This window comes from Diadema antillarum, unplaced genomic scaffold, assembly GCF_040938485.1.
Source record: "Diadema antillarum isolate AM-2024a unplaced genomic scaffold, OU_Dant_1.0 seq00001921_RagTag, whole genome shotgun sequence".
Taxonomy (NCBI): domain Eukaryota; kingdom Metazoa; phylum Echinodermata; class Echinoidea; order Diadematoida; family Diadematidae; genus Diadema; species Diadema antillarum.
The window spans coordinates 200810-214517 of record NW_027272584.1 but is presented as its reverse complement, the minus strand read 5'-3'; the positions used below and the strand labels follow the sequence as shown (position 1 = coordinate 214517).

At 37.6% G+C, this 13708-nt stretch overlaps 1 protein-coding gene across 1 annotated transcript; it reads left to right on the top strand.

Moving 5' to 3' along the window:
- The first annotated feature begins 1822 nt into the window (after positions 1–1822).
- On the top strand, positions 1823–6630 carry LOC139713185 (proton-coupled folate transporter-like). Its single transcript, XM_071624932.1, has 5 exons — positions 1823–2891; positions 3280–3411; positions 4136–4219; positions 5582–5738; positions 6523–6630. Exons 1-5 carry the CDS (start codon positions 1823–1825, stop codon positions 6593–6595), a joined length of 1515 nt encoding a protein of 504 aa, XP_071481033.1. The 3' UTR covers positions 6596–6630.
- Positions 6631–13708: the final 7078 nt, after the last annotated feature.

Sequence of the window (13708 nt, the reverse complement as noted above, 5' to 3'; positions counted from 1 at the left end):
GCCTGTAACCCCGGGTGATGCAGCTTTACACACCACGGGTGTCTGCAGCGCTTACACTCACCCCCCCCCCCCAAACTCCACATACACACACACACCTCCACATACACACACACACACACACACACACACACACACACACACACACACACACACACACACACAAACACATAGAGACACACACACACACTCATTCTTTCGATGACTGTTCATGCTCTAGAGATAGAAAGACAACATCGCTTAGGGAGATTTGCTTTTGCCAACTATTTTCTTTGTCCCTTAACATACCAACCGGGTGCTTTGGTAAATATTATCACAGGCCTACTTCTGTCTCTCGTTTGTGTTTCGGATCGTGCGGTCAATATTTGAGCATTAGTAAGAGAGTGGAAACATGATTCTTACAGGCTTGCGAAAAAAGAGCAAAAGAAAAAAAACAATAAAAAACATGAGTTCGTCCTGTCAGGGTTTCTACAATGAGGAATTGGTTCGGGGAACCTACTCCTATAAGCATCTGCTTCTATGTAGGTTCCCTCCACACACAATTTTATATATCCGTGATGAATGTACCCTTGAAAATAATTTCAATTGATTTGGCGCTATGTATAATGCTTTTTTTGTATTATAACTATGTGGCACTTTACATTGTCATTGATGGATGTTGTAAACACAACACTGTGTGATTTGTGTGGAAACCTAATTAAATGAAATGAAAAATGAAATGAAATAAAGAGACCATGAAGGAAAAAACACTCACGATTTATTTATGTCCAAGGTCGTACTAGTCCCATACATAAAGTGAAGTTAAAGCTAATCTTTTAGTTTTTGCAGTTTCTGATGCCTTTCTTCAATACAATATTTTTCAGTCAATTGTACCGAAAATGATGTATTACGGGGAGAAACACAATGTACTTTCCACGGTGACACAGCAGATTTTGCTCCGCTCTTATTTTCTCCAAGGAATTAGAGTTAGGGTTTCATGGGAGCAATTGCCACAGGAACAAAGTGTGTCATGGAACCACTTTCCATGGGTTTTACACAGCCTTATCTGTCACTGTTTCCTCCATTTCCTTGTTAGGCTTACGTCGAGTGCCGATAGAATTGAAAAAAAAAATGTACTGGTAGAACAGGCATCGGAGTATCATGAGTACCAGTAATCATTTTATTAGCAAAAATATACTGGTAGTATCTCGCGTTACATGAGGACAGTTTTAGTTTGATGCACCGCGTACACATGCTGTTGTACACAGGTCAAATTGCTACCCATTTACATCCTTACATCCCGCAATTCAGTCACTCACTATTGCTTTACTGGTCGGTTTTTTGATACAACAGAAATGGCAGAGGGGCGTGTAAGTCATGCTCCGGTTTGAAAGTTTCACCACAAACGCCAACACTTAAATCTTATGGAAGGCGACTTGTGCTCTTGATTGATTCCGATACTTCTATCTTTGCAGCGACACATTCACTAGATCTTTCGTTGTGCTGTTCGGACTGACAGGTTGGTGTCATTCCACCATGATTTGTGGATCTTGTTCTATGACGGAGCGCTCATGGGTGCTGGGTGTGTGCTGTCCTATCCTGGCCTGAGGCTTCGACGAAAAACACTCATGGATTATCTAGGGATTTTTCGTCAGTTGCATGATGGGTAAGCGACGGTACAGCCGGATTTTTCTGCGTAAGGGGTTCGTGTTGACGATTTAGAGGAGCTTCATATAATTTTTTAGATTCTTTACAAATACGAGGTAAGGAAAATAAGCGTCTCCCGTCATTCTTGTCATTTGAACTTGAAAGCTTTGCTGTTTTTTTTTTTTCAATCAAACCTACAATGGGAGGAAACAGGTTTAATTTCACCATGATCTCGGATGAGGACGATGTCTTCGATGACAACTATCCTCTGATCAGCGCCTCGGAGAGCGATGAGGAAGACGAAGACGTCAACGACGAGGAAAATCGTGCCAAGAAACGATTTCCCTGCATCACCGTAGAGCCCGTCATTCTCTTGTTCTTCCTCGCCTACAGCATCATTGCGACTCTCCGCGCGGAGTACATCTCCCTCAGAATCCGCGGGGACTTCGGGATACGCGAAAACGCGCAGCGTGACGTGACATTGTGGACGGACAATTGCAACGAGATGAGAAACGCCACCAACGGTGCGATACGTCACCTTGAGGCCGCGCAGGCAGAGGCATCCTATTGGCTGTTGATATACAACTTGGTGGAAATTCTCCCGGCGCTATTCGTGTCGCCTCTGATCGGAGCGTGGAGTGATCGCATCGGCAGGAAGAAGGCGATGCTCCTACCCACAGTTGGATACCTGATCGGTGCGACGATGTGGGTCATTATTGTGTCTTTGGACGCGTCGAAATCGTATCTCACCATCGCGCATTTTGTGATCGGTGTCTTCGGGGATTTCCCAACACTTGTTGCTATCTGCAATGCATACTTGTGCGACATCTCGCGACCCCAGTCACAGACGTGTCGAATGATCATCCTAGGTATAACAATCGAATTCTCCACTGGACTGGCGCAAATCGGGGTCGGATACTGGGTATACTTCTACGGTTTTCGGCCTCCGTTTTGGTTCATCTTCGCCACCATACTGGCGGCATTGTTCTACATAATTTTCGTACTGGATGAATCCCACCAAGGAAGCAGCGAAAAGACTAGCCTGTGCTCAGCGAAACAATTCGATGACGTAGTGGCGCTCTTTGCCAACGCGGATTCGGACAAGCGTACCCACATGGTCTCCTACCTAGTCGTTCTTGGAGTACACATGATGCTCCTCCATTCAGCCTACCTGTTGGTTCTATTGTATGTTTTGAGCTATCCGCTGTGCTGGACGTCTATTACTATCGGTATCTTTGTTGCCTGTTCTCTTCTTATAGGGTCAATTGGTGAGTCTTATCTGTTTGTTTGTTTAATTGTTTAATTGTTTGAACATAATATCATTGATAGATTGGCCTTTCAGTAAAATCAGATTATCCGTTAAAAAGTTATAATTGTGATTTCTTTTTAAAGTTTTGTTGTTGCCATCTCTAGATGAAAAAGACTACATGTACAAGATTTTGTGACGTCACGTAAGGAAAAAAGACGTCACATACGGAAATCGAACACGGTTTGTCCGATTTTCCTAAAACTTTCACTCAGTATCATTATGTTAACTCCAGTAATTTTGCACTTACTCAGTTCACATTTATAATTGGGTTCTATAAGTATCGACATAGGAGTGTACACATCATTCAGTCAGCGCCTTTTTCTATTATTGCTGTTGTTATCAACAAGGTACCTTGGTTGGCGGCAGACTCTTCGAGAGCTACACAGACGATCTCACCATCAGCCAGGTGGGAATATGGTCCAGTCTCACAGCGCTCACCTTTATCGCTTTCAGTCATACGAAGGTCGCCCTCTTTGTTTGTGAGTAGTAAGGTGATCATTGTCTGGTTGTGCTTTCGTGAATGAAGCAAGCTACAAATAAAGTAAAGGCAAGAAAATCAGTGGAAAAACATGACCGAAATAATTTATTCAGTAAAATTAAAGATAGACACTGCTTCACTTCTGTCTTTGTTTGTTTGTTTATTTATTTGTTTGTTTTTAATAACCTTTATTGGGTTGTCGAGTTTACTTCGGTGCTTTCTTTTAAATTAGATTTCTCTATATGAGTATTTTTCTATTTCGAGGACTGACCAACAGATTTATAAGTCACACCTGAAAATTCCTAATCATTATTGTTCTGTCAGATCCTTGATAAGACATCATTAGCAATTATTTCCCGACAGTTTTGTTGTTGTTGTTGTTGTTGTATTTCTTGGTTTTATTTGATGAGAACAAAACATTATATTTTTTCATAAGTCATCTCGGACATAATATTTATTACTTATGGAAAGATCGGCCAAATTTCAATCGGTGGTGCATTATGCTCTTAACGAATAGCCTGATTTGGCTTTCACAAGATATTGGTTATTCAGATTTAGCTAAAAATCGTGGATACCTTGTTTGTTTTTGTTGCTCTTATTTTTTTTTTTGGTCTTTTTTGTGCCTAATATATTTGTGAGTAATTTTACATGTTTTACATTTTAAAGATGGATTGCCGTGTCTATTACTTTGTTATTAACTTTTGTTCCTTTCTCATCTTCCGCAGCCGCCATCTTGGGTTCGTTTCGGTTTCTCACGTCACCAGCAATGAGATCCCGGATGTCAAAATTGGCGCAAAAACACGAGCATGGTGCGTATGGCTCATCTTTTTTTCTTTATCTTTTCCTTCGTCTGTTGGGTGCAAATTAGAGTGTTCAGCCATCCCCCTATATTTCTGTGTTGTGAACCTTATCAACGTTTGTACAATCAACCACAGTATCTAAAATTTCTTTTGGTCAGTTCTTAGATACCAGGACTACAATGACAAGGGAGATAACAAGTTAATCTTAATATACGTGTGGACTAAGTGAATGCAGCAATATCAGTATAATACATCAGCAATTTTAAAGAAAATCGGACAATCCGTTTAAGAGCTATTAATTCTTAAATGCTCTACGCAGTCACTGTTTGATGAGAAGAATACTACAATGTATGATGTCACACTCGTAGAACGTTATTATACTAATGATGCACAGGATAGAGTGTGTTAGTGAAGGTGCGGCGCGCTCGAGAGTATTGACAATGGTGCGACATGCACGAGGCGCACTCCTGTGCATCATTAGTTTTATAAAATGGGTCGAAAACTAACAGCATTATTCACGTACCTTTGTGGGTCAATACCAGTCAGCTACATGTAGCACTCGCTCAAAAGTCAAGATGTCCGAAGATGTTCGTCCCAAACATTTACGCACGTCGCACTCGGAAATCCCGCACACTATAAGTACTGTACGTACGTATAAGAGTATGCGTACGCCACGTACTGTTATGCACAAGAAAGGCCGCCGGCTGTTGTGGCAGCCCGCGGCCCGAACTAAGTTACAGGATTGACAGCGCGTATAGTAGCGCGTGACGCACTTGTAACAACTGATTGAGTGCGCACTGCTAGTGTAAAACATTGTGACGTACGTCAGGCCAGGGAGGTGGAAGAGAGACTCTTCTTAGTGCTTACCTGAAGAAAATAATGCACGCACACGTGACTCATTTCAGCGCTTCCAATTGGCTACATTCTTGAACCCATTTTATAAAAGGAAATATGAAGAGAGTTTTTTTTTTTTTTGGGGGGGGGGGGGAGTACACATTCACTCACATTATTTATTCACGCATGTTATTCCCCTTTCTCCTGAAAGGAACAAATCAAGTGGTCTTTTATTATGCGAGAAATATGAAAATATGATGAAATTTCTTCATGTGATAGGCCTATCAAAAGCTGTAGTCTTCTCATCCAGCAATGGCAGCATTGAAACTTCAAAAATTCATAACTTTTGAACGGATTGTCCAATTTTTTTTTCTGACATTATTGACTGATGTCTTCTACTAAATAATTGTTGTATTCTGTCAATGTATATTAAGGTAAACTTGTCCTTTAAACTATATTGATTTGTTACGTCTAGAATCTTCATTAATCTTTTTTTTTATCCCATGTCTCCCTCATCACCCTTATGTGACGTCACAGGTGTGATGATGGCATGCGCCAGCAGCGTTGAGAGTCTAGGCAACCTGATTGGTCCATCGCTGTTCAACCTTATTTACAGTCTCACTATAGATGAATACAGCGGGCTGGTGTTCGCACTGATGGCAGCTCTGTATGTGCCTGTGTCCGCTCTCGTCACGTAAGTATTAGGGAAACGACTGTTTCAAGCGTCTAGCTCATGTCGAGGATTGAACCCTAAAGTTATCATGGTATAGATTGAGCGAATCTACCAATAATAGTTGAATATAATTATATCGACGAAGTGTGAGGTAAACTGGACAATCCGTTTAAAGCTATAAATATTTTGTTTGTTTGTTATTGTCGTTTTTGTTGTTGTTGATTTTATTTTTTTTTTGATGGGGGTGGTGCCGCCATTGATGGATGAGAAAAACTATTAGTTTGAGACTTTACTGCATTACAAATCCATAGCTTTTGAACGGAAGTCTAATATTTTCCTCAACTCAAAGTTTATGTGATATTATCACTATCTCAACATTTCACTCAATTAACATGATTAGGACATAGTTCGGTTTTCTTTCCCCTTCAATCCCTAAGGCTAATGGAATGACAATAGCATAAGTTCAAAACGTTACAATGTCTTGAATGTACAATAATATTTTAGCACGAAGAAGGCGAGATCAAAAGTAGTACATGGTATACGTGCTAAGTTCTTCGTTTCAAATGATTATTTTGTTAACCTTCTTACGTAAGGGTAAAAGTGATTTTTTTTTTCGTCACCACTAAATATTTACTTGGAAGAAGATTTAGCTCTTTATAACACCTTTCAGCATATCCAAACGGAAAGGCGGAGAAGTACGTCTACCAGACTTAATCTTTTCTCCCCATCGGCACGACAGGCTTTCCCCAAATGTTTTCCCATTATACCCATGATATCACGGACTTTTTCGTTTGCTTTTGAATAGGTACTTTCAGTGGATCGACGTGAAAAGAAAAGCGCCATCCACCGACGCATCCTTTGAAATGGGGATTCCCTAGTTTGAGATGTTGGACGAGCAAAAGATATTTCCGATATTCTGTCTGGGTTAAGGTTCTATCAGAAGTTTGAAGTTACTCCACAGTATCCAGAATGATCAGTTTGCAGGAAATCAGAAAAATCCCTTTTCGAGCCATTTACACTGATTTAGTGTGAGACAAAGGAATGGAGCAGATAGTGAGATCTTGTTACGAAATCGAGGGCGAGCTGCAGCTGCCAAGACTTATCTAGATTAATTACACTTTGTGCAGTAAGATTGTTGTCTCCTTTATGACCATTATGAAGTGAAACGGAGATTTTCAGTTTTCTTCCACAAAAGATAAGTTATGAAGTTAGAGTTATATGTGCTATTTTGCTTTCGCCTATTTTTACTGTTTATTGAGAAGATCCCACTTCTCTCTCATATTGACATATACATTTTGTCTTCTTAAAGGGACATTCCAGACGATTTTCATAGTTTCACATCATGTAGTACATAAATTGATAACTCCACGTATAGATTTGCGGAATTTATTGTGGCTCTTTAGCAGAGAAACAATACTTTGAAAAACCATAAACAAAGTACACTGAACAAGGATGATGACATAGGAGGTTCACTTATTTCAGAAATGTAGCAGTGTAATTCCATTATAATAACGCTTGCTTGCAAGTTCACCTGTGTATAATCTATGCATGCTTTCTTCTTTTGTTGTGCTTCCTTGAGCCCCAACTCATGCATTCTTATGATGACTCTGCCATGTCATCATCCTTGTTCACTGCAATTTGTTCTAAATGTTGAAAATATTCTTATTCTTCATCCCAATTATCACAAATTCTGAAACTCTATCCTCAGTATAACTAATTTATAGTTGTTCAAATATAAAAATCTGAAAATCATCCAGAGGTCTCCTTTAATTGACATGCTGTTGAATTGTATTTGTTGTGTTTTGTGTAGATGTTATGGGATGAAGTGAACCAACTAGATCTTATCAGGGAGGTGTAAGAAAAGGAGAGACAACTCGTTCGTAATTCATGCAAACACATGTTTGTTTTGAAAGCGTTACAATGGGATGTCTAGCATTCCACTATACGCTTTGAAGTCATGCTCTGCACCGCTCTAGTTGCAAGGCGAAGTTCGGAGACGAAGAACGCATTTCACCTTTCGTTGAATTACAAGCTTTATTTCCCCGTAAAATATTAAATGAAATACTCAAATTGATTAAGAGTAGTTTAGGAAAGAATTCAATATTATAAACATGTATTTCTAGTTTCTTCGTAATGCGTAAATCGAAATGAAATGAAAATTGGGCCCTCTTAAAAACCTAATATTTTTCTATAATGCGCACATTTCCGCATGTTAGTTTTCTATCCTTTAATCTGGGATATTTTGATCTTTCAAATAAAGTACTCCGCTAAAGCGTGCACCAGCGTGCTTTTAAACTATTTGCTGTTAAAATTGTCAGTTTTACACTGCATTTTGATTCGCTGCTCCAATTCAAGGTACACAAATTCATTGTTGCCATCACATTGAAAGAGAGAGCGAAATGCAGTAGGGGCAAGTATTTCTAAATGTGAGAGAGCTAGTCCCAATTATATGCTCTCTTTTGTCAAAGCACCTGATTTCCACACGTAGTTAAGCGCATACTAACTTCTCGGCGGTGCCGCGCATCCTTCAAAGGAGAGCAGGAGTTGTCTCTCCTTTTCTTACACCTCCCTGATCTTACCGTACTGTTCTTCAAAATCGCGGATACTGAAGTTCAGAGGCGCCAATTCATAGTGATGATGAGATGAAACTATTTCTGCCGCACTATCTAAGTAATTTGATGGGTTTGTTAAAGCCCTATTATACGTGGAACTAATAATGTTTCTTCACCCGTTTATCTTTCACATGTGATTTCTGTTAGATCGATCCTTTGAGCTGAGTCTATGCTGATAATAAACTAGAAGCTAAGAGGCAAATAAGGCAGCTGAATCCTTTATGTTTATATTTCGCTCTTGGTATGTCTGTTACTGTATTGTTTCGTTTGTGTGGTTTTTTTTTCAATAAAAATGTACAATGAATACGTATATTTAAGTTCAGATTACTCACAAGCATGGTGACTGAGATTTTTTCTGAACTTCAAAGAGTGACCATTTTGCCTTTAAGGCGTGCTCACTGAAGCGTGACCCGACGGTATACACTGAATTTCACCTGACAGGTAGCTTGGAATTACAGCTACTTGCCCTGTCTTTAGATTTCCTCAAAGGTTCCTGATACAGAAATTACAGCGATTTATTTTAGGGGGTACTTACTTTTTGTTTAGTGTTTATATGCGTTTATTAATTTTACTAAAGATTAACTTAATATGTCCAAGGTCCTAGTAGTCTCATACATAAAGTTAAGTTAAAGCTAATCTTTTAGTTTCTGCACTTTCTATTGCCTTCATTCAATAGAACATTATTTTTGTACCGAACAAGTGCCGAAGGCTATCAAAAGTAAACATTACTGCCTAATAATTCCAAACATGATTTAAGAAAATGTGGTTCATGACACGAACATTGCAAAATTACAGAAATGACGCACTACAGACACACACACACACACACACACACTATATATATATATATATATATATATATATATATATATATATATACATGATATATATAATTATATATATGCACTCAGCAAAAAAAGAAAGTAAACACTTTTTCGAGATTATATTTGTTATAAAAGATTTTGATAAAAATCAATGTATTATATACCATATTAAAGGTAATTTGATTTGCTATAAAGTTAGTAGGTTGATACAAAAGGAAATTTTACGCATGAGTGAACACATTCATTTTTGCCCGCCAAGACACAAAAGTAAAAATTGCAAAGTTTGACAAGTTGTCTTTCGTTTGGTAATGTCCTTCAAGATAACAATGAAAACAAAAAGCAATTTTAAAACAATGAGAAACATGAATGAAATAGCATAAACAAGTTTTTGTTCTGTTTATCTCTTTATAACCTCAAACAGAAACAAAATGTTAAACTAAAGGAGGAAAATGAGAATTTCTTGTCAGCTTAAATTTCAAACGACATTGGGAGTAATGGCATAAAGATGGTTGAATAAACAGAATTTCTTCATTTTACTCTTTTTAGTCAGTAAGTCAAAGATTCATGAGATAAATTAAAGAACCAAATATCATTTACAATTCTCCTAATTTGAAAACAAATTGAAATTTCTACCATTTGTATTAATATTCCATTTGAATTTTGGCTTGACCCAAGATTCTTCATTTGAAGAGTTTGTTTGCAAAAACCGATAAGTCCATATTTGCCAAATGGAGATATTTGCGATTAAAGGTCAAGAAAATAAAGAGAATAATAAGAAAATTTTTGCTTCTTTTGACCATAACTTGAAAAATATACCTTTTTATGGAGTGAACAATATATCATTTAAAAGGTATTAATTTGTACGTTATGACAGAGATCGTACTTCAAAATCTTCAAAAATGGACTTATCGGTTTTTGCAAACAAACCCTTCATTTTTCTCCCTTATTTTTTTGCCTATATTGATATCCTGGCTTCAAAGATACTCATTTTGGAGTGACGTCAGGAATCACTCGAAGATTTTGGAGTGATCCCTGACGTCACTCCAAAATGAGTGAAAATGAACATTTTCACTCAAAATTCACTCCAATTTCACTCGAAATTCACTCTTTTCTGTATTCACTCTTTTAAGAGTGAATATTTTCACTCGATTTTTTTAGAGAGTATTCTAGAGATCAAAGGTTTATTTTTGCAACTCAATTCATGTGTCTAATTGTCTTAAATTTGTCTTGTGTTCTTATTGTCTATCTTATATGTCTATCTTATATGGAGGAGCACTTGCGCATGAATGACAACTCGTTCAATTTTGCAATTTTTGAAACGATTTCCCTTCATCACCGTATATAAGAACCCGTTATTCTCTTGTTCTTCCTCGCCTATAGAGTCATCGCGACTCTTCGGGATACGTGAAAACGCGCAGGGTGACATGACAGTGGCGGATTCAGATGGGGGCGCAAGAGGCGCACACCCTCCCCCCCCCCTTTATATATTGTTAAAAACAAAAGAAATAAATAGAAAAAAATCAAATGAAACCCGGAAGTGGCACCAGAAATATTAGTTGCGCACCCCCCCCCCCCCCATCTACAGAATTCCTGAATCCGCCCCTGTGGATGGACGATTTTTGCGGGGGTTTCTGTGGCTTCACAATGCAAGTTTGTTGTCTGAATCAGTGTTGCCCAAACTCCTTTTCCTTTGGCGTAATACAAGAGACCAGATTTCTTTGCTTGTTTGTGATTTACGTGTATGTGAATCGAAGACAGGGAGAGTGACAGCGAGACATAATTTGAGAGGTGGAATGAAAGAAAAGGGCTTTTTACACTTGTAAATTTTTGCTTAGTCCCGTACCAACGGTGGGGCTAAGGGGGAGCCCCCCCCCCCCCCTTAGCCCCACCGTTGGTACGGGACTACATACGAGTATCCTTAGCCCACTTTCTGATTACACTCGTTTTTACCAAAGTGGGCTAGCCCCACCGATAGTCCGGTACTATCTGGCCCTGCAGGGTTAGCACCGCAATTGCTGAAAAATTGGTACGGGACTAACGATAGTCCTGGGTCAGAGAAAGTCCGGGGTTAAGAAACACAAGTGTAAAAATGGCTAAAGATACCTCATTTCAGCCAATGCTTTCTGTAATGAAAACTATTCCTTTTCATAAACGTTTTGAATAGTTATTTGCTCTATATATATACTGCAGCGTAGGATGCAAAATACCATTTTTCCACCTAAAACCACACCCTTTCAGTCCTTTACTGCAATGTTGATCACAAGGCTGACATTTTTGCCTTTGAGGAATGTTAAATCATATACAAATATAAACATATATATATATATAATATATATATATACATATATATATATATATGTATATATATATATATATATATATATATATATATATATATAATGTATATATATATATATATAAAACAATGTATATAATTGAATGCCTGTGTTTTGGCACCCATGGCGGCGGTTTCACGCTGTGGCGATCTTCAGTCTGCCCGAAGATTGCCAAAACGTGAAACCGCCGAGAGCATACAAGACGCCAAAACGCAGGTACGCCTAAAAATTATGCTCTGCTTTACAGCATCGAGTACTTTTCATCCGTCCTCTACAAACCATACATTGATTCCCGACAGATATATTATACTAAACGGATATATCTATCTATCTTTATACCTACCTACCTATCTATCTATCCATCTATCTACCTATCTATCTATGCATCTACCTATATAAAGATATATCTATCTATATACCTATCTACATATATATATATATATATATATATATATATATATATATATATGTATATGTACCAAACATTGTAGTTGTTCCGCGTATTGGCAGTACTAGAAATAGCAATAATAAAGTCACAACAGAGGAATGCAGGGAATGCATTAATAGCCAATCTTGATTTGATGAATAATCCGAATTTTCGAGGATCCTTCCTCTTCTTCAGGGATGACAGTGCGAATGACAGTGCTCACTGTCATCCCTGAAGAAGAGGAAGGATCCTCGAAAATTCGGATTATTCATTAAATCAAGATTGGCTATTAATGCATTCCCTGCATTCCTCTGTTGTGACTTTATTATTGTTATATATATATATATATATATATATATATATATATGTTGATAAGGTAGTCCACGTGTTGGCAAGATAAAAAGATAAGTAACAAAGCTGCAACAAAGTTCATGCTGTATTCACCAACGGTTTAAGAAATAAAGAAATAAACCGTTGGTGAATACAGCATGAACTTTGTTGCAGCTTTGTTACTTATATATATATATATATATATATACATACATATTGCGAGAGAGAGTTCCCTCCCCAAACGTACGCGGTGCCTTATTGTGGGTAACATAAGCAATCATGAGAGAAAATCACCTGGGCATCAATTACAAGGTTATGATATAATATTAAGACTTTACTGAAAGATGATTGTGAGTAAATTTATTTTCAAGTTGACCAATCGGTAGTTGGTCAATCAGCACGTATGCTCAGAGAAAGGGAAATCAAATAAAGACTTAGATTTTAATGCATGTAGGTGCCTAGTACGTTATATTTTACATCACGAAAATAAGCAATGAAAGGCGTATGAATTCAACCATACCAATTACATTATTAAAGCAAATAAGAATAAACAAGGTTTTATCTGGCTTTGTTTTTAGTTTGTTGATCGCAATTGTACCAGGTGCAGTTCATTTTGTAGATTGACATGTTTTTCTGTTTCTCTGTTTTCTGTTATATTACTAAGTAGTCGAACAAATTTATTATTGATAACGGTCTCTTCTGTTTGTTCGTGTATAAACACGTAATATGATAATTATTATTTGCATTACTCATTTATGTATTCTGATGTGACACAGTGTTGATTCTGTCATCCTGATTTCGTTTGTACAAGTGGAGAAATAAATCAAAGTGAAACTAAATTACTTGTCCATGTAACCATTCTTGCATTTTTTTCAAAGTTTGTCACGTACAAAGTATTGTGACCCGTGATTATCAACGCGTACTGTAATTGAGATACATCTAGGATGGCGTTTCAGATTACGGGGTCTTCGATTTCCGAACTAATTTTCCGCTAAAATACTATCTTATTTCATTTACTTCTATCATCTCAGAAAGCGTGATAACTCGAATAAAGACAAGTACTGTATACGTTGTGAAGTTAAGAACATGCATTTTTATCAGTTTAAATGATTTCAAGGCTCAAAATGCGTGTGTGTGTGTGTGTGTTTGTTCTGGAGGTTTTCTTGATATAAGAGGCAAATAAAAGACACTTTAATTCTGCTTGATTTAGTTGTTCTAGACCGCATATTATATCATGTTCATACACCCATAATAATGGTATGACGGTTCAGATTTTAGAATTTCAAAAATGTAATTCTTATTACAAGGTTTGGAATGATTCCAAATGGGAGGCTAGACAAATAAAATAAAATAAAAACAAGAAGCCTCGTAACAACACTCATTAGTTTCTGCTCATGAGGGTCAGTTTTCAGCTTACAATGACGTCTAACTAATACAATGCACAGTGTATGGACGTATACAA